The 23,060-nt window shown below is 28.8% G+C and overlaps 1 protein-coding gene across 3 annotated transcripts in view; it reads left to right on the top strand.

The window, feature by feature from the left end:
* The window catches only part of LOC113799773 (uncharacterized), a 52,873-nt gene that overhangs the window by 3,142 nt on the left and 26,671 nt on the right, over positions 1-23,060 (top strand). Inside the window, exons 1-3 of one of the 3 annotated variants that reach the window (XM_075822959.1) lie at positions 10,028-10,950; positions 18,364-18,743; positions 18,843-19,844. In XM_075822959.1, coding sequence (XP_075679074.1) covers positions 19,241-19,844 — 604 coding nt within the window. In that variant the 5' untranslated portion in view covers positions 10,028-10,950; positions 18,364-18,743; positions 18,843-19,240. Of the gene's footprint in view, positions 1-10,027; positions 10,955-18,363; positions 18,744-18,842; positions 19,845-23,060 lie in introns of those variants that run through there. The other 2 variants (XM_075822960.1, XM_075822958.1) reach the window with 2 other exon arrangements.

Genomic DNA, 23,060 nt, shown 5'->3' with positions numbered 1-23,060 from the left:
TATGGCCAACTTATGGTTTTTAGATTTTTTTTGGATGGGATTTCCAAAATGTTTTTATTGATGTCATTCAAAATTGAATTTTAGAGTTAGTGGAGAGAATTTTCCTCTGACCAGTTTGAATGTCATAAATTTTTTAATTGTTTTGTCCTCCCAAACAAACAAAGTCAATGTTGATAATTAAAACTTTTTTTATTTTTTGGCAGTTGGGTTATCATCATTTTGTCTTTGGGTGTTGAATGTTTCAAATCAACAAAAAAAAAAAAGATTAACGGAAACGGAAAGTTTTAAAACATTTACAAAATGTTTTTTCTTTTCCAAAACAAACGATAATTACCTTTAAAGAGTAACCTTTTATATGCGTATAATAATGATAATGATGAGATAATTGCCAAAAGAGAGATAATACCTGAATGAATTTTCTACCATTCAAATCATATTATGTAATCGTCGAGAATCTTTTTCGTTTTGTTTTTTGACTTTTGACTTTTGACTTTTTTTCATCTTTCATGCTTTTGCAGCATGTCAATCATCATGTCAGTTTTTCTGGTAGGATTCATTTGTCAAAAAATTATCCTGTCTTTTTTTTGGTAAATTTTTTGGTAAATTTTCAAAAAAAAGTTCAAGTTGAATGGTCGAATGGACATTCATGAAAATGTAATGACTATTTCAAAATCAATTAAATAGATAAAATTATCACTTTTTTTTATATCATTCAAAAGATAATTATATAATGAATGATGATGATGAAAAACACGTGCCAATGGAAAAAAACACTCCCTTATTTTTCCAAATGTGTTAAATAATAATAATAGTCATTTTTTGTAACATCCCATTATTGAAAAAGTAAGGTAGTAGTAACAAATTGATTTTTTGCTGTCGAAAATATTCAATGTCAATGATGATGATGATGACGCCTATATGGTGATAATGATTTTTTTGTGTTAATTCATGTGCAGCGAGAATATTTGTGTGTGGTGTGTGTGTGGTGTTATCTTCTTTGTTGGTCGTGAATAACATTGATCCGGTTGACTTGATTTTTTTTACGTAACAACCGAACCCTGAACCAAAGAAAAAACAAAACAAAAACAAACTTTTTTCTATTATGGGGTAACCATTGTTGTTATTGTCCGGAAGTTTTCTCTGGTTTTTTTTTGTTTGGTTTTGTTTGCCAAAAAATCGATTTTTTTTTGTGACACGTGGCAGAATTTCTGGGAAATTTCTTTTTTTTGGTAATTTCATTTGGCTCAAGGTCATTTTTTTGCCAAACTAAAGGTTAATTTAAAAGATTTGGGTTTGAAGATAGCTATGATGAATGATAATAATTTTCAAGCTTCTGTTTTTTTTTGGCGTTGGTTTTGTTTTTTAGTTGACTATAGAAGAAAAAAGCCCATTTTTATCATCGGTAATGATCAGTATAGAGATCGCAACCAACACCCAATGTAATGAAGTAAAAAAAATTGAAAATTTTCTTCCCGGAAATTTTCTCAAATTTCTTTTCCGAAATACTTTTTTTTCATTATTTTTCTACAAATTTTCTTCTTCGTTTTTCTCAAACCAATTTATTTTTCGGAAAAAAAAGAAAAATTCATTTATCAATCGTTGTCAATTGATTCGTGAAACAAAACAAACAAACAAATGTTTATAAGAATTCTATGTTATCTCTTTTTCTTCGTTTGATTCTTTGATTGGTCACATTGTTACATTTTCCAACCACAAATTGATGATGATAATGATATCTCAATGTGTTGGTGAACAGCAATCCAGAAAAGAAGAAAAAAGAAAAAGATTCTTTGAAACACTTACCATTGAAGATCATCAATAGATTAATTGCAAGCCATTCATTTCGAAAAAAATGTTATCTTTTTTTATCTTTGAAATGTATTTTGTTCCAGCAAAAAAAAAAACCAATTTTTGTTTGTTTTGATCATAATCGATTGATTTTTGTTTCAAAAGAGAGAGAAAGCTATAACTGTTTCTGGCCCACAACGACAAACAAAACAGCAAAACACTTGCATAAAATTCATTTATATATTTCCAGATAATAATAATATCTATACATAGTTAAAAAGAGGCCAGAAAGAAAAAAATGATGTTTTTTTTCTGGTGGATAATGTATTGAATTGATTGATGATTCTATTGACTTTTTTTTTTTATTTCTGTGTTTAGTTAGTTAGTTAGTTTCTGTTTCTGTATGATATTTATGTTGTTTGTCATTGTCATTGACCCTTGATGATGATGATCTGTAAGTTTAAACTAATTTTCCATCCTTCCATTCATATAGAGGGATTTATTATCTTGCTTCTTTGTTTGTGTGTTTTTTCCTCATATATTTTTGCCCGATGGCTAAAACTACTAATCTGCTGTCCGATTCAGCACAGTAAAAATGAAAATGAATTGTTGTGGTTGTTTCCAATCAGTATGATGAAGAAGAATACAAATTGATCTTTCAAAGTTTTTTTTATTTTTCCTGCTTTATTTTTTTGCATCTTTATCATCATCCGCATCATTATTATTAACTGGTTTTTTAACATTTGCTTAGATTAGATCCTGACCAATAGATAATGGGGCAACCAAAAATTTTGTTGTTGTTGTAAATCTTTACTATTTGAAAAATTCAAATATTTTTTACTGTTTTTCATGAACAAAACTGGCCAAAAAAAACAAAGTGGCGTGTGCTTGTCATTGTCATTTTGGCTGGTCTGCTGGAGGATTAATAATAATTTCGATAATTACCTGGGATTTTAATCAAGTTAATTGTATATGTGTCTCTCTGTGTGTGTGTGTTTACCTTGGTTATTTAACCACAACAAAAAAAGAAAAACTGAAAAAAAATTCAGCGTTGAAACCAACCACAATTTATTATGATGATGATATAACAAGGTGATAAATGGATCACCATATTTCTTGTCTTGCCCAATTTCATTTATTTGAAACAAACGAAAGAAAAAAACAAATTCATCATTTTTTTTTTTTTTTTTTGTTTGTTGAATGATGATTAGATTCGGGTCATTCGGTTTTCCAGCCTTCTTTTGACTTTTTTCTCTGGCTTGTTTTTTTTTCTGGGAAAATGATGTTCGAGAAAAACCTAGAAATTTTTCTTCAGAAAAAAAGGGTTTTTGTGAATGTCAGCCTTACTGTCAATCTGTTATGATGACAAATTTTTCGTTTTTTTTGACATTGAAAATTTTTATCTAAGGTTTTTTTTCATCTTGCCACTTTATGTGATTTGATTGATGATTTTTTTTATGTGAAAGCTGACTAACTGAAATTAAGAAATTAAGTTGGAAAAAAATCGACCACTTGACTTTTAAAACCCACACACACACCGAACGAATTTGATATGATAAATCCTTTTGAAAAATTGGGAAATTTGAAAAAAAATTTTCAAAAATGAATTAACCAAGATGAAATGATAATGATAAAATATCCACAGGGATCTATCATTTTTTTGAAAAATGTAAAAAAAAATCACACAAAAATTCATTTGGGAAAAATTTTCATTATTCAATTTTCAAATTTACGACCTGACTGAATGAATTCATATTTTGTAATCGTTTTTTTTTGGTCGAAATGAAAATTAATTAATTCATTTTTTTGTGATTGTGTCAATGTGGAATTGATGGTGGATGCTGACTTTTGATTTGACATCATTTCGTTGGGAAAATTCCCAGAAAATTCTTTTAATTACAATTCCATTGTGTACCGTTTTTCGGGTCTAATTAATTTCGTTTTTTGAATTTTTTAAAAAATTCGTGTAATGAATTTTTAAATTTTTGAATTTTTCAATTAAATTCATTCCAAAACAAATTGATGTTTGTTCTGTTTTTTTCAGGAACAAAAAACCCTTTTTTCTGGTCTGAAATCTGACATTTGGACCTTTGTTTGGTTTGTTTTTCGAAAAAACGGAAAAAAATGCGATAAAGCCTGTGCTCGACAAGACAAGACTAAATTCATTGATAATGTTGTTTTTGGGTGATGTTAATCACACACACACACACACACACACACACAAGCAAACAAACAAACAGCCAGCCTTTTTCCAATTCATTTTTTTTTTTTTGACTTTTGACAATCGATTTTCTACCGTTTGTTTTGCATATGGTGGTTAGAAGCAAAAAAAACAGAATAAAAGGGGTAACCGAAAAAATTCTTTTTACGAATTCAAAATATTCAACCCGCACAATATCATGTGTGGGTGACAAATAGCTACACTGCTATGCTGTCATTTTCATCTTTGTTTTGTTCATTGTCGTTCGACAATCGATTCTTTTTCGTGGGCCAAAGAATGAAAAAATCGATTGTCGAACAACAATGTTTGCATATTGACCGTTTTTCACCAAACAACCAACCAAAAAAAAAAAATCTATAAAGTTCAACTTTATTATCAAATTCAATTTTCCGGGTTTGAAATTTGATTTTTTTTTTTTTGTAAAATTATTGTCCAATGTCAAAAACAGATTTGTTTGTCTGGTTTGTTTGGTTTGGTTTGTTGGTTCCAGAAACAGAAGTTTTTTTTTGCATAAAAAACTAATCGATATTGATGATGATGATCGGAATTTTGTTTTGTTGTTGTTATTGTTGTTGTTGACCCATTCAATCCAACACAAAAGCAGTAACAGTGTTTTGTTTTGGAATTTTTGGTCAAATTTTATACGGTCATTAGCCTTACCTCTAATACAGATAATATTTGAATGTTGTTTCTGTTTTGAAAATTTAAATTTTAATAAGATTTTTATTCAAAGATTTTTAAAACTTTGAAAACTTTACAAAAAAAAGAAACATTTGATTCATTGTGTGCATAAAATTGGATTTATATAAGCATCATTATCATTATTTTGTGTTTCTTTGAATCCATTCACAAATCAATGAATTTCATGTTTTTTCTTTTCTTTATTACTTCATAAATGAAGTAAAGAATGTAGTGAAAAAAAGAAAAGATTCATTAATCAAAATTAAGGTACGATTAGAGACTTGATAATGGCCATTTTTGCATTTGTAAATGTTGTGTGTGTGAATATTCTTTTCTTGAACTTTTCACACATTTTTCGAAACTTTTGTTTGAGTGTCATGTGAAAATCTTTTTTGAAATTTTCCTTCAGTCCGCATCTTTTCTTTTGGTTGCAAAAGATGACCATTAAAAAAATCTAAATTTCAAAAATTTTTAATGGTCAAGATTTGCAACAAAGGAAACCAAACAGTAAATCTGATCAATCAAAAATCGATTAAGATCGATAGATTAATTGTTGTTGTTGTTGATTTGAGAATCACTGCGCAGAAAAAAAAATTAACCCTCAAGCACTTTTTTTTCGGATTTTTAAACCTAAATTGAACTGAAAAATGTCTACAAAATTTAATGATTTTTTTTGAAAAAGTTTTTTTTTGCCTTCTCCATCTTTTTCAACTCAGACTAATTACTGGGGTTAATTAATGATGATATTCCATTTAGTCATCAAAAAAATTGGAATCAAAAACGAAAAAATAAATTTTCCCTTTTCTCTCTGTGTGTGTGTTTGAATCAAGGATGAAAAATTTGATTGCAAAAAAAAATTTACAAATTGAAAATGTTTCAAGATTGAAAATTTGTTGAATATTGTCCCCTTTTTGACGATGAAGAAGTTTTTTTTAAACCAAAAAAATCCGACTTTGATGTTGAATGTAGAATGATGATGGAGAAAATGGAAACGAAATTAGTTTTTCATCAGGATTTGATGATCAAGATGAGAATTTTTTTTGTTGTTGTTGTGTATAGGGATGCCATCGTCTGAATGGTTAATCTTGTTTGAAAATTGAATTTCATGCAGTTTATGTCCATCAACACCATCGGATTTAAGTTTTTAAGTAAGGTAATTTCAATCAGAAAAAATTGACCATATTGTGCATCCATTATCAACGATGATGATGATATTGATAATGATAATGATGATGGTATACTGATGATGATGATGATGAACATTCGAAATGGTAATTAAGACATTTTTTTCCGACGTTTTAAAAAAGCTAAGATTTGAATTTTTCTGATAACAACCATGATGATGATTATAAATGGTGGCCGGGTTGATTATTTGATTATGATGAGAATTCATATGTGATGATGTCCAAAATAGAGGAGAAGAAACAACCAGACGATAGAAAAGAGAGATAATTTTGGTAATTTTCAAGAGAAAAGTTTTTTGTCAAATTCAAAAAAGATTAAGATGGATGGATGATCCAAACGTTTTTTGTTTAGTTTTTTTGTTTCTTGGTGTAGGTGATGATTATAATGACGATGATGATAATAATGCCTAATAATAAACATTTTTCTTTCATTCCCAAATTTAGACCTGTTTTTTTTTCGTAATGAAAAGATTAATTTCTTCTTTTCAGCCAAAATCATCATTATGGTTTTTTTATTGCTTTTTTGTGGATTTTTAAAGAAAATTTCAAGATGAAAATTTTAAGATGAAAATTTCTTTAAAAAAACCAAAAGAAATTATGTCATGTCTTTTTTTTCGTCCAAACACACGATTTCGATTGATTTATTTTGGCAAAAAACGAATTTTGGTCGAATGTTGATAACGGTACTTTGTTTCGTACATACATAAAGTCAGCAAAATTGAAAATTCATTTCTGCCAGAACTTGCTTTTGTGTGTGACATACATTTTGGCTATGTCTAAAGTTCATGTTTCAAGTTTGATTTTGGAAAAAAAAAGTTTTTTTTTCGTTTTTAATCAACAACAATTATCACTTATATTGCAAACATCGCTATAGCTTGTTTGTTTGTTTGATTATCACCATTAGATGTTCATCAAACGAATCTTTGTGAAATGTCTAAAAATGTTCTTTAATTTTCTTTTTTCTTTGCTCAAAATGCAAATTTTATTTGATGGGAAAATTTTTTTGTCAAGATTTCGTTCTGTCAATGTTGTTGATTTTTGTGAGTTTGTCTTTGATTTGTAAATTGTTTGTTTGGTTGGTTGGTTTAGATTTTTTTCAAAACAATTTATCAATCCAATTAGATGCTTGTTGTTTTGTTTTCTGGTTTAATGATAATTGGGAAAAATTGATCAATAAGTAGCCATCGATTGATTGATTTTTTCACAAGGGGGAATACCAACAGCAACATGGGAACATCTGAACCCACACACTACATTCATTCATTCATTCATTCATAAAAAATCATAATTTTTCTTCAGAGGCAAAGAAGATTATTATTCATTTTTGTTCAATGTAATAAAATTTTTTTTTTTTTTTTTTTGAGGCTAGATAAAAAATGATGACTATCATTGATTCCATAGAATTATTACTACTGTAGTTGGTTTTTTATTGATTTGAGTTTTACAATCCGGAAAAAACTGAACAGAAATTCAATTTTTCCTTTTTTGTTTTGTTTTTACTTTTGGTCATAATTTAATATTCAATAATCGTCCATATATTTTTTTTTTTGAATTGTTTTATGGACAACGGTTACTTGATTACAAAATGAAGATCAAAAAATGATAACAAAAATTATATTTTTACAACTTTTTACAACCCAAAATCATAATTTTGATCCTTCAATTTTTGTTTTTGTTATTAATCGATTGAATTTTGGTGTTTGGTCAAATTTAGGATAATCCAAAGAGAGAGAGAGAGAGAGAGAGAGAGAGAGAGAGAGAGAGAAAATCTTTTATCCTGAATTTGTTTTTTGTTTTGAATACACATTCTTTGAAAATTTTCTGAAAAAATTTAAAAGTTTTTAACTTAATTTGTTGCAAATTATCACACAGACACACACAAGCCGAGGATAATTATATAATATCCGTTTTTTGCAATGATGATGATGGTTGTTAGATTGCGGTAAAACTTTATTTTTTCAATGATGATGATGATGGTAATGATAATGAAGTTAATAAGGGTTTACATATTTCTTTTCCACTTTTTTCATAGTTAATTTCATCATCATCCGCATCATCATTTTTAATTGAGTCTTAATCATCATCATCAGACGATGGAATGATGAGGATGAGGATCATCATCATCACTATTAAATTTAACATTGTATCCACATGGATGAATGATGTCAGAGAGTCATCTGTGTTAGTGGTGATGATGATGGTGATGGTAATTGAGAGTTAATATGAAAAAAAGGCCCCCTTTCGATCGGTTTTTTGTGAGTTTCCAAAAAAAGGAAATCAACCATAAAATATGAAATTAGTCGTCGTCGATTCACATGATTGAAGATTTTCATCATCATCATCATCATCATCATCATCAATGAACACTTACTTTTTGAACACGAAATTTATTTCCGATTTTTTGTTTTCGGGAAATTCTGTTTTTTTTTCGATTTTCTGGCGTGACGTAATAATTTCATGATTATCGAATGAAATGAAATGAAATTTTTCACAGCCAAATCATCAGTATGAAATTAATGTTTGGCAAAATTCAAATTCGTTTCGTTTTATGACCGAAAAAAAAATCCGTTATGACCATATTGATGATGACCATATATTGATGGATTTGACCTTCGATTCGTCTTTAGGGTTATATTTTTTACGATTATTATTCTGAAACATGGTTTTTTCCCGCCATATCATCTTGCGAAAGAACCAAGATATTTTTTTACGACGACGAAATGTCTTTTTTCAAAAAAAACATATCTTAAAAACATGTCAATGTTTGATGGTTGACAATCGAAATCTCAGTTTTAGTTTTTCTTCGGGTGATGCTTGTTTGTTTTACAACAATAATCATTGTTATTTTTGGGCCAACATTTTTGGATGATAAAATAAATGTCCACATTTGGCAATGATGATAATAATAATTGCAAGTTTCAGTAACTTTCATTTGATATATCTCGGTATCTTGGTCCGACTTAATTATAACATTTCGGTATTTGTTGTTGAAGAGTTTCTTTTTGAAGAGAATTAAAAGTGTAATTAAAAACTGAAAAACAAAAACATTTCTTCTCGATTTGAAATAAAGCAATTCATCTGACAGAATCATCATCTGATGATATGCATTAAAAGGTTTCTTTAACTTGATGATGATGATCATTGCGAAATGAAAAAAACATCTGCCCAGAAGCTTCAATGATTTTGATGATGATGAGGTAATTTAGATTTGATCACATTTGACCGATCCCAAAAAACAACATCTTCATCATTTGATGATGATAATAATTATAGTGGTTAATGGCGCCAAATTTTCAACAGAAATATACTTGACATTGATGATGATACCATTGTGTTTTTATCGATGCAAACCTTTGATTTTTGAAAATGTTTTTTGTTTGGTTATCGATGATGCGGCTATTGTTTTGTTTTTTTTATTGATTTTGATTGATTTTTTGGTTTTTGTTATTTAAATCATAAAAAATTCATAACTTCGATTGATCGATTATCATTGAAAAATCGATAATTTTTTTTTTTGTTTTTATTGAATAAATTTTGAAAACAAAAACCTTTTCAGCTGTGTGGTTCCATATTTTCATTTCATTTCGGGTCATTCACTTTACTGACATTCGACATCGGTGGTTATCATTTGAATGATCAATGTTTGGATGACCAAATGGCCAAAAGGCCAGCTGGTAATTTTGTCTCTCTGGTCAGATGACCTGAGGTCAGCACAATGATGTTAAACTCTTTTGGGGATATCCACTTATTTGATAAACTTGATCAATCAATCAATAGAGATTCTAAGGGCGAAAGTGTTTTTGGCTTTTTTCAGATTCAAATTGAATGGTTCCAACAGCAGAAATTAAATAAAAAAATTAAAAATTCTGTTGTCTCAACAATATTTTGCAAAAAACTTTACAAACGAAAAAAAACCACTACTACCATCAACGATATTGGTATATATGTAGCATCTGGTAATGATGATGACTGAATAAAGAGAGACACCGACAGAGAGAGTACAGTGTTGTTGAATCCTGGTTATATATCTTTTTTTTGGCTTGCTTGCGTGCGTCGGATAATTTTTTCTTTTTCTCTTCTTTTTCACTTACTTAGTTAGTATGGAGTGTGTATGGAGTGAATGAATGATTTTTGTTCGCGTGTAGCATTTGAAAATTTTGCAGTTTAGTTAGTCTGGTTTCAAAGTTGATACAGTCAACATCATCAGCCTAACGAACATTATTTTTATTCAAAATTTTGAAAATTACCCGTTTGGTTTGGTTATATTTAAATGGAAAATTAGTTTGGTTCCCAAACTTGTGAATTTTTTTTCATTTCTCCAGATTGATTGATTGATCATTGATCGATTGTGTAATTGAATTTGATTTTTTTGCCAAAAAAAAAGACAACCACTGTTGATATTCTTTTTAATGTGAATTTTTGATAAAGTCGACTTTTGTTTGATTCTTCAACAAGTTTTGTTGATTGTTTTGGTGTCTTTTTCGTGAGTTTTTCATTTTCTCATTTTGTCACAAGTTTTTCTTCATTCCTTTTCAAAACTGTTTAAAATCGATAAAATTTTTTCAGTAATTTTAAATTTTTTTTCCAACTTCTGTGTTTGTGTTTTTTTTTGTGCAAAACCTGAAATTATCTTTTTTTTTCGTTTTCGTCATTACGTAATCATCAGTTTCTCAAATCGATTGTTGATCGATCGATCGATCTATTCATTTATTCAACAGCCAAAATTTGTTTGTCAAAAAATTTCTACTTTTTTTTCATTTCATTTCCGATTGATTGATTGATTGATCGATTTCGATCATTTTCAATCGATTTTCTGTTCTGTTTTGATGACAAACCATTTTGTCTGTTTTCTACTGATCATCTTTGTCATTGTCATCACCGGGAATCTTTTTTTCGTGTTTTTTGTCATTTTATTAGTTCAGAATAAACGAAAAAAACAAAGTGTGAATGAACCGAATAATTTGTTTGGCTACGTTGAATAATAATTTTTTGGCTTTTTGACTTTGATAAATACGATAAACATCTTGATTTTCGTTCAGCCAACCAGCAAGTCAAAAGAAAACAAAAATTCCTTAAGTAAGTAAGTAAATTACATCTTGGAATTTCATTTCTCTGTGTGGGTGTCTATGTGAATCTTTCTATTTTATTTACCGAATGAATAGAAAAAAAATGTCATCCAAATGTTTTTTATTCATTCGAGGAATGATGGCACAGGATAGGTATGTTTTTGTTTTGTTTGTTGTTGCATAGGGATTGCATTGTTTGTTTTGTTTAATGTTTGGAGCCAAATAATGACGATAATTATTCTTAATTAAGGTTTTTTTTGTTTTGTTTTAGTGGTGGTAAACCAATAGTAAATGAAAACCACATAATCATCATTAACGTTTTTTTTTTTTGTTTTATTCGTGCAATTGTCTCGGTGTGTGCAGTGTAACGAATTTTTTTTAGCATCTTTTTGAATGGATGCGGTTCTTTATTTTAAGTGAAAGCAATGACATACCACTCCTTTGTTATTTTTGATGATAATGATCAGCAGTAATATTTACCGTCAAAGAATAACACAATAAAATTAGTGTTTTTGGCTGTTTGATTGACACATTCCGTGTGTTTTTGTTTCATTTACTTTCGATCGATGCAATGATAAAATTCGGATTTTTTTTTTTGGTTTAATTAAAATAATTAATACTTTGATTATCAGGCAGGCAGAAACAGTGAGTCAGTCAGAGGCAAGCAGAAACAGTTTTTTGGAAACAATTTCCAATCAAGTCGATTGCATTTATTCTGATAATTTTTCAATCAAGCTTGATTGGAGAAAATGACAAGCAAAAGTGAATTTTGCTTGCATTTTGGTTGATAAACCAGCCAAAAAATCAAAGAAAGAAAAAATTAATTACCGATTCGAATTCAACCACCGTGTACCAATCCGATTAATTGATTTTTTTTCTGGGTTTTTCTTTGACTTGAATTACGGTTTTCCCTCAGAAAAACAATCAGAAAATTTGTTTTTTTCCGGATTCTTTCGGTCGGAATCCTATGTGTGATTCTACTTGATAATGATAATGATAACCAAGAAAAGAAAAAATCCATAGAATTTACTTTTTTTATCTAATCTTTTCGCCAAATGAACAAATTCTTTAGCATCTTTTCTTCTTCCATCATCAATGATAATGACGATGATAAAGAATTTTCTTTTGTTCGTTTGGGGATAATACGCCTACTTGCTTAACTTTTTTATGTTTTGTTTTGTTTTGCCTTTTCAAAGATTGAATGAATTGTCTTTTTTAGCTTTTCAAGTATTTTTTTGTTTCCTATTGTTATATAACGATAACAATGACCGTTTGATATTGAGAATTCTTTTGATTTATATATTCACAAAGAGAAAGATTTATATGCCTTCTTTCTTTTTTACCGGAATCCTTCACTTACTTATCATCATCCGCATCTCTTTATCTTCATTTTTTGCCGATATAAATAAAGATCTTGATGTTTTATTTTTTTTTTCCTCGATGGATAAATGAAGATCTCGTGCAATTGATAAGTTTTTTTTCATCATCATCATTTTTGGCAATAGAAATTTGAATGATAACATCATCAGCAATAACAATAACAACTCTTTTTTTTTGCACTGATTTTTCCTGGTTTGGTTTTGGTCGAATCGAAAACATTTTTTTGATTAAAAATATTGTTTTGTGTGTGTGTCATTCACAGCTGCGCGTGAATATGATAATGTTGAATTTGTAACATCTTTTTTCCATATTTTTTTTTCACTGATTGATTTTTTTTCACCGCTGATAACCTCTCTCGAATGATAATGATGATTATGGCCAGTTGTGTTGATGTGTCCATCAGGTCACACCAATTCAATGATGGTAGTGTGATAAGAATCATCATCGACAATCGTTTTTGTTTTTTCGTTGTTTTTCGTGTTCTACATGTCATGGACATGTCAAAGGATTTTTTCCTTGCTCTACACTTTTTCAATGTCGATTTTTTTTAATCGATACACAATCTCAATTTGGCCAAAAGAAGAAAAAAATATATCCAATAAGGTGACATTAGTTTGAACTTTTTTTTGTGTGTAAAGAATTTTATCTTTTAGGTCGTCTTGTAGATTCTGTCAAAAACACAGTGTGCACACAAATGTTTTATCATCCATTTAGTTGATTAATTTTTCTAATTTTTTGGCTTGTTTGACTTGATCTACTTGTCCTGACTGATTTGACTTTACTTTACTTTACTTGGCTGTTATCTCCAAGTCAAACATGTTGTTGTTGTTGTCGTCATCGTCGACATAATTCATATATTTTATCATCGAAAAACAAGATAGACAAACACAGGTACACACAGGTAAAAAACTAAAAAATGAATAGAAAAAACATTTTCTTCTCAAATTTAGCTACCTTCATTATCATTTTATTGAATATAAAAAAAACTGAATTAATGAATTTTTTTATCTGAATGGATCTTTATGTTGTTTTTCACCTAATCATTATTCATTCATTCGATCAATCAGAAATCAATGATTGAAATCCATTGAAAATAGATTTTTGGATTCACCACCATCAAATTATCATCCCGGTTTTTATTGGATAACAAGATGAATGATGCATTACCTCATCATCATCATTATCGAATAAATTTTCCTAAAGAAAAAAGGTGAATTATGGATCGATCATCAATAAAAATATATGAAGGAAAATGTCTGAATCGAATCGATCAAACATGTATATATAGTTTATCGATGATGATGAGCTTTAATCTAATCTAATGATGATGATGATGGTGAATCGATCAAATCGATTTTTTGCAAACTTTTCATTCATTCACATCATTATAATTATTGATCATCAACATCGTCAAAATACAATGTTGCTGTTGTTTTGTTGTATTACATCCAGGTATTTTTATGTTTTACCTTTTTTTCCAAGTTTTAACCTCGTCTTGTTGTTGTTGTCGATTCATTCAGTGAAATTTTTCGTAAAAAAAATTTTGTTGTTGTTTTTTTCGCGTGAGAATTACAGCAAGAAAAAATTCATCATCATCATTAGGTCGATCGACATATGGCTACCTACCAACAAATCATCAACCAGATAATCCCAGTTACAAACCCAGATAAACATTCATTGCATTGCATAATGATAGTAGTGGTGGTGGTAATGGTTAATTTATATTCATTTCCACGATTACCCTATGTGTGTGTGTGTGTTTTGTCATGACATTGAATTTCCTCGCCTAACATTGTCATCATCATCATTTTCTAATTTGATTTCAATAAAAAATTATTTTTCGTAAATTCGTATAACACAAACGCCCAAAAAAATAGTAAATTCTCATCATCATCATCATCATTAGGGTTTTTTCATTTTCATTTACATTTTGATGATTTTCGTGATAATCATCATCATCATCATTGGTTTGGTTGTATGGTTTTTTCTAATGCTGATCATCATTGAATTGAATCGAATGATGATTCAACTAGATTTCGTTTTGTTTATCTGTTTTTGTTTGTTGTTGTTTGTTTGGCCAACAGAATTCAGTCAAATTCTTGACATGTAATTCTTTGAATTGAATTTTCAAATTGACTTTGAATGAATTTGAAGCTAAGTAAATTCAAATTTTTTTTTTTATATCAAGAATTTATTAGATAAACGAGATGATTTGAGGTTTGATGATGATGATAAAAAACAATATTCATGTTCAATTGATGATCGATCGATCGATTGAAATGATAAGTTTTGTTTTCTGAACAAAACAGTTAGTCAGAAAACACAGAAACAAATTTGAAAATTTTTCCTTTTTTGACATTTGATACGTGCTCGACAAACAACAGTAAATAACGAAAGACGACGATTGAAAGAAAGATTATCCATATTTATCAATTTTTTTTCTTGAAATTCTGGAAAAATATAACCAGAAATAAATTCAATTGATAAATGTCAAAAAAAAATTCTTGTTGTCTCTGGCAAATGAAGAATATGGATATTCGTTTATCAAAAACGAAACGAATTCAATGACTACATTATGATAAGAAAAAAAATGTAAAGTTTGCTGTCAAAACTCGCTGTTTGTTTTTCTGTTTTTGTTTTTTCGTTGAAAAATTCAATTTTTCGTTTTGCCACTTACATGATGATCCCAAAAAACAATTTTTCTCAAGTTTTTTTTTGTTTTTCTGTTGTTTTGATGCACGTCTTTGAGATAATCAATTTTTTCCATTCGCTTGGTTGTTGATCGATTTTCCCATCATAAACAATCATTTGAAAGATTGAATTTCGTTTCGTTTCAAATTCTTAAAGAATTGAATTGAAAATTGCCAATTGCCAATGGCCAATTTGGCTGCTTTAGACAGACACACACACAAAAGACAACTACAAGCTGTCAGACAGGAGAATATTCTTCTTCGAAGAATGAAGATTATTCAAAATCCTTGTGTTGAAAAATTTCACCTATTTTTTCAATTCTTTCAAATTCTCACTTGCCTAGAAATTAACTTGTCAATTCATTTTGACTATGATAAAAGAAGAATCATTATTTAGTTAACAAGAATTTGTTATTCAAAAAACAAACTTTTATAAAGTTCTGTTATCAAGATTTCTCAAATTCAAATGTCGATAACTTTTTTTTTCTTCATTCAATGAAAATGGAATCCATTTTCCCCTTAACACTATCCCCTCACAATAGAAAAATAGCCAGCTAAAAATTGTCGAATCGAAATATTCATTCGTAGAATTCATTGGTTACTTTCTTCATCATCATCACAGTTTGATTTATTGATTCTATTCAAATCACATTTGGCCAGATCTTTTACGGATATCGATGACATGCAATTTTCTTTTCATTTTCATTTCTTTGTTGTTATTTCTGGACCAAAAAGAAAAAACTTTTCTATTGAACATTTTTTTCATCTTGTAATGTTTCTTTACAATTTCATTCGAATCGATTTTCTCAAGTTCAAAGTTTGTTCAAAAGAAAGAAAGAAAATCAACTGATCATCATCGTGAACAGAACACGGTAATGAACCTGATTCTCTAGAAAAAAATCCAGAAAACAAAAATCCAGAAATTCTGTACATTCAGTTTCCTCCCCCCTCATATTTTCATCATTTACTTTGTCTAACTCAGGCCAGCCAAAAAAAAATCAAAACTTAAAACAAAAGTTTTTCTCGTTTCTTTTGCTTGTTTTGTTTTTTGATGTTTGCATATTGTTCCATGTTTTTTTCATTATTATTATTATTGAGAAAAAAAAATTTGAGAAATTCTTTTCATCATCATCACAGCTTGAATTTGTTCATATGTTTTCCCTAGCCAGAAAAAAAGTTTGATCTTTTTGATAATGATGTGGATGTGTGTGTGTGATGAATATGATGATCCATGTTTGATTGAATACCATCATCATCATCATCATGTTATCATTGTTATTTCCCCCCTCCTCTTATCAAGTGGATTTCAAGTGGTGGCTTTCCTTCCTTCAATAAGGATATTATCTTATTGTTTGGTAAGGAAAAAACTAACAAACTAACTGAAAAAACAACAAACCATTTTTTTTTCTTTTGCACTTTTGCAATCTACACTTTATCAATTTTTTTTCTTCTTTGGTTCGTTACAAGTTTTGTTTTGTTGTTGTTTTTTCGATTTGGTAATCACCATTGGCGGTTTTTTTTAGTTGTTATTTTTCTAGTAATAATATTTGTTTGTTCTCGATTTGTTTTGGTTTTGATTATTGTTTTTTTTTTCGCTTGTTTGTGTGTGAAGAAACTTTGAAATAAAATGATTGAAACAGAAAGATGATTCGGTGGTTTTTTATGAATTGAATTGATCATCAGGATGTGTTTGTGTGTGTGTGTGTGATAATCCATTGTGTAAATGAAATGAAATGAAATTGGAATTATCATCCATATAATTTAGTAAAAGATTTTATAAATTTATGATTTGAGTTTTAATCCCGTTTTAGCGTGTTGTTTTTTTTTGAAAAAAAAATATTTATTACCATCACAAGTGGGTTAACCCCGAGCAACAACAACAAAAAAAAAAGTTATGATGATGATGATTTTCAAAAGTGGATTCTACGATTTTTGGTTTGGTCATCTGGAATGAACAAAAAAACAAATCTAAAAATAGCCTTTTGGCTAAAGAAGAAATAAATAAAAAGTATTGCAGCTCATTTATGCAGCACATTTTTTTTTTTTTTTTTGATCACATCGCACGCAAACAAACGCATAAGCTGCTAAAATCTTGTTGACGAAATTTTTATGTGAAAATAATGGGGTAATATGCTGATGCTGGATTAGTCTGTCTTTTCTGCAGTCATTTTTTTTTGAAGAAAAAAAAATTGATTGGCTGTTTGGTTGGTTGGTTGGTTGGTTGGCCAAAGACAAAATAATTAAAGACATTTCTATAAATAGGTTGGATGACTTGAATGAATGAATGAATGACACACGCGTTTCAATTTAATTTCACTTTGAAGATTTTTTCGTTTTTTTTGAAAATTTTATGAGGTCAATAAAGAAAAAGTTTTTCGGAAATTTTTTTCGGGGAAGTTTCCTGTAACAAAAAAAAATCATATTCAAATTGAATGATTTTAGTTTTTTTTATGGAAACTTTTGCACAAAAAAAAACTTTTTTTCCGGGAAAATTTTTCAACTTTTTTGTTTTTTGGCCAGAGAAACAAATATCAGCTAAAATTCATTTGATTTTTTTGAATTTTTTTTCACGAATTGAAACTTTTGATTCTGAAAATGAAAAAAAAACATTTCAAGGGTTGAACGTCAATCAAGAGAGATTATAATTGAGAAATCATTAGTTAGTCTGGTTGATTGATTTGGAAAATATTAAAAAAACCAGAAAAACCAGAACAAAAACCTATATATAGCGAAATAATGAGATGTATGTTTCGTTGGTCGGTTAATATTAACCAAATGGAAAAAAGATTGATAGAATCATAACCAGAATCAGAAAAATAAAAAAAAATATTTTTTGGACCAAAAAATCAAATTACATTATCATCATCATCGTTATGTGTGCTACAAATACAGGCTCGAAGGCTATTTCTACACATTCAGGTCCAACAAAAAGATTGTCATTTTTTTTCTTCTTTCTCATCACATCTACTTTATCAACTTCGTTTGATCAATAAATGTCTCCAAGGTATCTAAATGATTATGATGATAATGTTTATGGTGTGTGTGTGTATTCCAATCAGACAAATTATATGCCCATCAGATACACATGCATTATGTATTCTTGCATTACATTGACTTAATTTGATCGATTTTTTTCGAAAGAACTTTTTACATGCAAAAAACGTTTTTTTTCTGATATATAAATGGTGTCATACGAATCAAAAAAAAAAAAAAAAGTTAAATTGTAAAAAAAGGAAGAAATTTTGTTTGTTTGCTTAAAAATTTCATTTTCCCTTAAATTTGGCTTTGAAGCAATGCGCATACAAATTTATTCAATCGTAATAATTTTTCAAATTTCTTCTATTTATCTATAGAGAATTCTTCATTTCAAGAAAGTAAAATCGTTACGTTTGATGACAAACAACAAGAAAAAAATTCAATTTTACAATTGAATTTTGTTCACAAATTAACAATTTTTTCATTTCACTGGAAAAAAGATTCATTCATTGATCGTTTTTCGTTCTTCTTCTTGGTTTCACACCGTGAAATTCTGTTCTTCTACGTCAACAACAAGGAAATTTCACAAATCAAGCATATGATTAATCAGGAAATTTTACGACAATTTGAATAATTCTTGTTAAAAAGAAGAAAGGAAACTTTCCGATAACATTGATCGAATCGACATTTGCTTTTTCTTTCGAGAAGAAGAGAGAATCTGATTATTTACACACACACACACAACAATAACGACAACGTAAGTATCCAATTTCAGTAATTTTTATTTTTTTGCTTGAAAAAATTCATTGATTGACTTGTGTGTTTTGCTTGTTTCTTTTCTATTTCTTCAATGTAGAGAATTTCAAATTCTACAAAGAATTTATCAACGACAACAACGACAAAGTAAAAATAGAAGAAGCAAAAAAAATCAAACTTTTTTTTTTGGTATGTCTCCCATGTCATTGTCGTGAACACCAAAGAATCATCATAATGATGATGATGAAACTGGAAACTGGAAACTGAAAAAAAAGAAGAAACCAAACCACGTTTTAGCCTAAAGACATTTGAATTTTGATATATATTTTTTTTGTGTGATTCTTTGATGTTTTTGATGGTGATGGTGGTTGATTTGTAATCGAATGATATTTGTGATTATGTAATGTGTGTGTGTGTGTTCATCTTTGTAACTCAACAAAAAACGAAAAAAAGTTTGACCATTAATGTGAAAATAGACACACACACGCTGAAAAAAATATGATAAAATCATTGAATAAAAACATCACCTTAAGGTTCCAATTGGAACAACAACAGCATGATATATTTCATTGTTGTAACAATAATGAAATGGAAACGCATCATTCAGCAACTAATGATGATGACCAAAAGGAAAATATCAATGAAAGTCAAAATCTTGTTTCTAATAACAACAACAACAGAATCGACAGAATAATGTCTTGGAAATTTCAAGATAATGATGATATGGAGGTTGTTAATGATTTATCGGCAAAATCTAAAGATAACGATGATTATGATAAAAATAGATTAAACATCCTAATTAATAACATTAATAATATGATTATAATATCACCATTATCATGGATTAATAGGCTAATATTTGATAATTGTGATCATCATCCTCCGCAACATCAACAACAACAACAACAAGTGAATTTATTTCATCAAAATAATTGTAATTATCATCATCATTATTACCATAAACGACATTCATCATCATCAATGAAATCTAAATTTACATTCAATTCATCATTATTATCGTTGATAAATCTTTCTTATTATTATTCATCCATATTAGTTATGATGATGATGATATTATCATTATCATCTTTAAATGTTCAATGTAAGTTTGTTGTTTTGTCAAATTTTTATTCTGTTTACGAAATAAACTGAATGTAAAATTGTTTTTCCTTGTTTTCCTGTGTGTGTCTTTTGCCAATCATTTTGTTTTTGTCTATTAAATTGATTTCCAACAAAAAAAATATACCAAGATACATCGCACGTCTCGATACTCAATATAATAATTTTTATCCGAAAAGTCGATTGATAAAGATGATGATGTGGATGATAATGATAGGATCATTATTTGATGACATCCGTAACTGAAAATGAAATTATGATTTTTTTTCTCTCTTCTCCTTCACTATAGCAGAAACATGTTAAGCATCTCGCTCTATGTGTCATCATCATCGAGTGGAAAAAAAAGATGCGTCCTCGAGAGAGAGTTAGAAAGTTACCGGCATTCACATCCCTGCTGTTTTTCTGTCGAATTGATGATTCTTGCGAATCAATTTTTTTTCGTTGATCAAATCGATATTTTTTTTCAACAACTCATCGATATTGATTTAACCCTTAACACTCCAAACGCCTTTTGGATGTTAGCTATATTCTACTCGAAGATTCTTAGTCTACCTATCGAAACGTGTATTTTCCGACCATAAAATTTTTTTGACTTTTTGCATTGAAATGTCCCCTCTCAGGGGACATCGGAGTGGTAAAGGTTAATTGATTTATGGAAATTTATCTGTGAAGAAAAAATAGTAACCGTTTTTCATCATCAACAAAATCAACGTTTTTAGAAATTTAAATTTTTTTAGACCACCAAAAACGAAAGAAAAGAGAATTATGATGAAGATGATGTTGATAATAAGCATTTTCATTCATTCAGTTTATTGATTCCGGAATTCATAATAATTCCCAATAATCACAATGGCCAAAAGAATTAACAGACATTTTTTTCTGCATTTGTATATGGCTCCCAATCGATGATATGATGGCTTTTCTCATTCACTCACTGTATGACGCCCTCACAATTTATTCATTTTCATTCGATTCGATTTGATTCGGTTCTTTAAAATTTCCCTTTCGGTTATTGTTATTGTTTTTTTTTCTCAATTCGTTTTGTTCGGTAAAAAAGATGACGACGAAGAAATGCAATCAAAATGAATAAATCACATTTTCAAAGCATCATTCACATTGCTTATGTAAATTTTGATCAAGTTTGGATATTTTCTATTTTCTTTTTTTCGAAAGAAATTTTTGTTTGGCAATAAAAATTGAATCACACAACTTCAATGACGAAACGAAACGAAACGATAAAAAACGATATCGGTCATCGAATGAACACAGAAAAGTAATTCAAAATTCTATTTTAACAAACAAACGACAAACAACAACAACAAAAAAACTATTTCGGCTTCACTGGCTTATCTTTTATATTTGTTGGTGTGTTTGATTTTGTTTTCATTGCTTTTTTAGGCTTTCTTGGAATTCTTCTTTCACCAGGAATCTTATTTTCAAGATACAGAAAAAAAAAGTTGAAATGAATGTTTATTTTTTCCTTATTTTATTCTTTCGAATAAGGAATATTCTATATCGTTTACTGGCAACCCAAGAAAGAAAAAAAAGGGAGAATATTCTTGTCGATTTAGAAATAGATATGTTTGTTTGAGAGTGGGGGATATATCGGAAAATCTTATTTACATGATTTTTTGTACTTTCTTCCAAAAAACCCAAATGTTCAATGTGAAAATTAAATGCCAAGTTTGTCGTTCGTTCAACATTTTTTTTATTATCGTCACATCGTGAAATTGAATTCTTTCTTTCGATTGTGACATTTTGTGTGTTAAACAATTGCTTCGTTTTGAATTGTCTGAATTGCAAAACGTAAAAAAATCGAATCGAAAAGTTACAAAATTTATGACATTTCTACATGATGATTGTTTTTTTTGTTTTCACTTTAAAATTAATGCAAATTAAGAATTGTCGTTCAAATAAGATAACCAAAAATATCGACCTTTATTTTTTCTTCACAAATCGTGACTATCGAGTAGTAGTTCATATCGTTTCGAGATAATCTTTATCTCTATTTTTTTGTTTTCTAACCAAACAGAATCACTAACAAAAATAGACGATTCCTTAGGGGTTTGTTTTTCATCGATGATGATGAATTTCCAGAATTCTTCTTTCTGTATCAGTTTTTTTTTGTATCATGTTGTTTGATTTTACTGTGTGCGTTTTCGATGATGATCTCAAGAACAAAGATTGTTATGTAAACATTTTGGACCAAGAAAAGAAACGAATCAATTCGAAACAAAAAAGAGATGGACATCATCATCAAAACATCAAAACAAATAAAAACAAAACATTGTCTGTTTTTTTATCGATTATTTTATCGACTTACCATTGATGATGACAATTTCTTTCCTTGTTTGGTTGTTCAGAGAAATCGTGATGCTTAGTCTTTTCTTTTTTCTAGTACTTTTTTCTTCAAGTGAAAAACAAAAAGTTTAAAAAGTTTTTTTCGACAAACGTTCTAACCAAGAAAAAAAACCGGAATAGAATAATGATGATGATTGAAGAAATTCTGATTGAACTTCTTCTTCTGACCTAATAATCAGTAAAAAGATTCTGATCCTGATTTAATATTCTGATCTGGAATGATTTTCTTTCTTTCTTTTACTATTTTTGATTAGATTCAATCCCAATTCTGGTAAATTCTCTTCTTTTAGTAGAGGAATTTCCTGGTTTCAGTTACCAAAAAAATTATCATTTTTTTGTGGTTTTTTTGTCTGGGATAATAAAAAGCTTGTGACGGAAATGTACGAAATGATGTGATATTCACATACGGTATTTGTTTGATGATGACAACCACAACAACGACGAACAACAACAATTTCTCAATGTTTAGCATCGTAATTCAAATTTGTTTTCCCTTGTCATCATCATCCATGAATCCACTATATCCATTCGAGATGTTGTTGGCTGGGTTAATTTGATGATGATTTATGCTACATTTCACATTCAAGTTCTTCGTTTCTCTCTATGCATGTGTCTCTCTCGTTTTTTTTTGGCATTTTCCAAATTTAACCGAATGTCCATAAGATTCTGGTTGCTTAGCAGTTTGTTTATAGTTTTTTTAACACTTAATTTCTTCATCGACCCATAACCAAAAGTAATAATTTTTTTTTCTTCTTTGGATATGAAAATCCATTTTTATTACAATATCCATTATGATGATGTGTGTGTGTGTTTCGTTGGTTGGTTGATGAATGAGCAA

The sequence above is a fragment of the Dermatophagoides pteronyssinus genome, unplaced genomic scaffold, assembly GCF_027571235.1.
Source record: "Dermatophagoides pteronyssinus isolate colony J.1.1.1.1 unplaced genomic scaffold, Derpt_VIB-CSIC_2022.12 sq0022, whole genome shotgun sequence".
NCBI lineage: Eukaryota > Metazoa > Arthropoda > Arachnida > Sarcoptiformes > Pyroglyphidae > Dermatophagoides > Dermatophagoides pteronyssinus.
The sequence above is the reverse complement of the archived record's forward strand: the minus strand, read 5'-3'. Positions and strand labels throughout refer to the sequence as shown.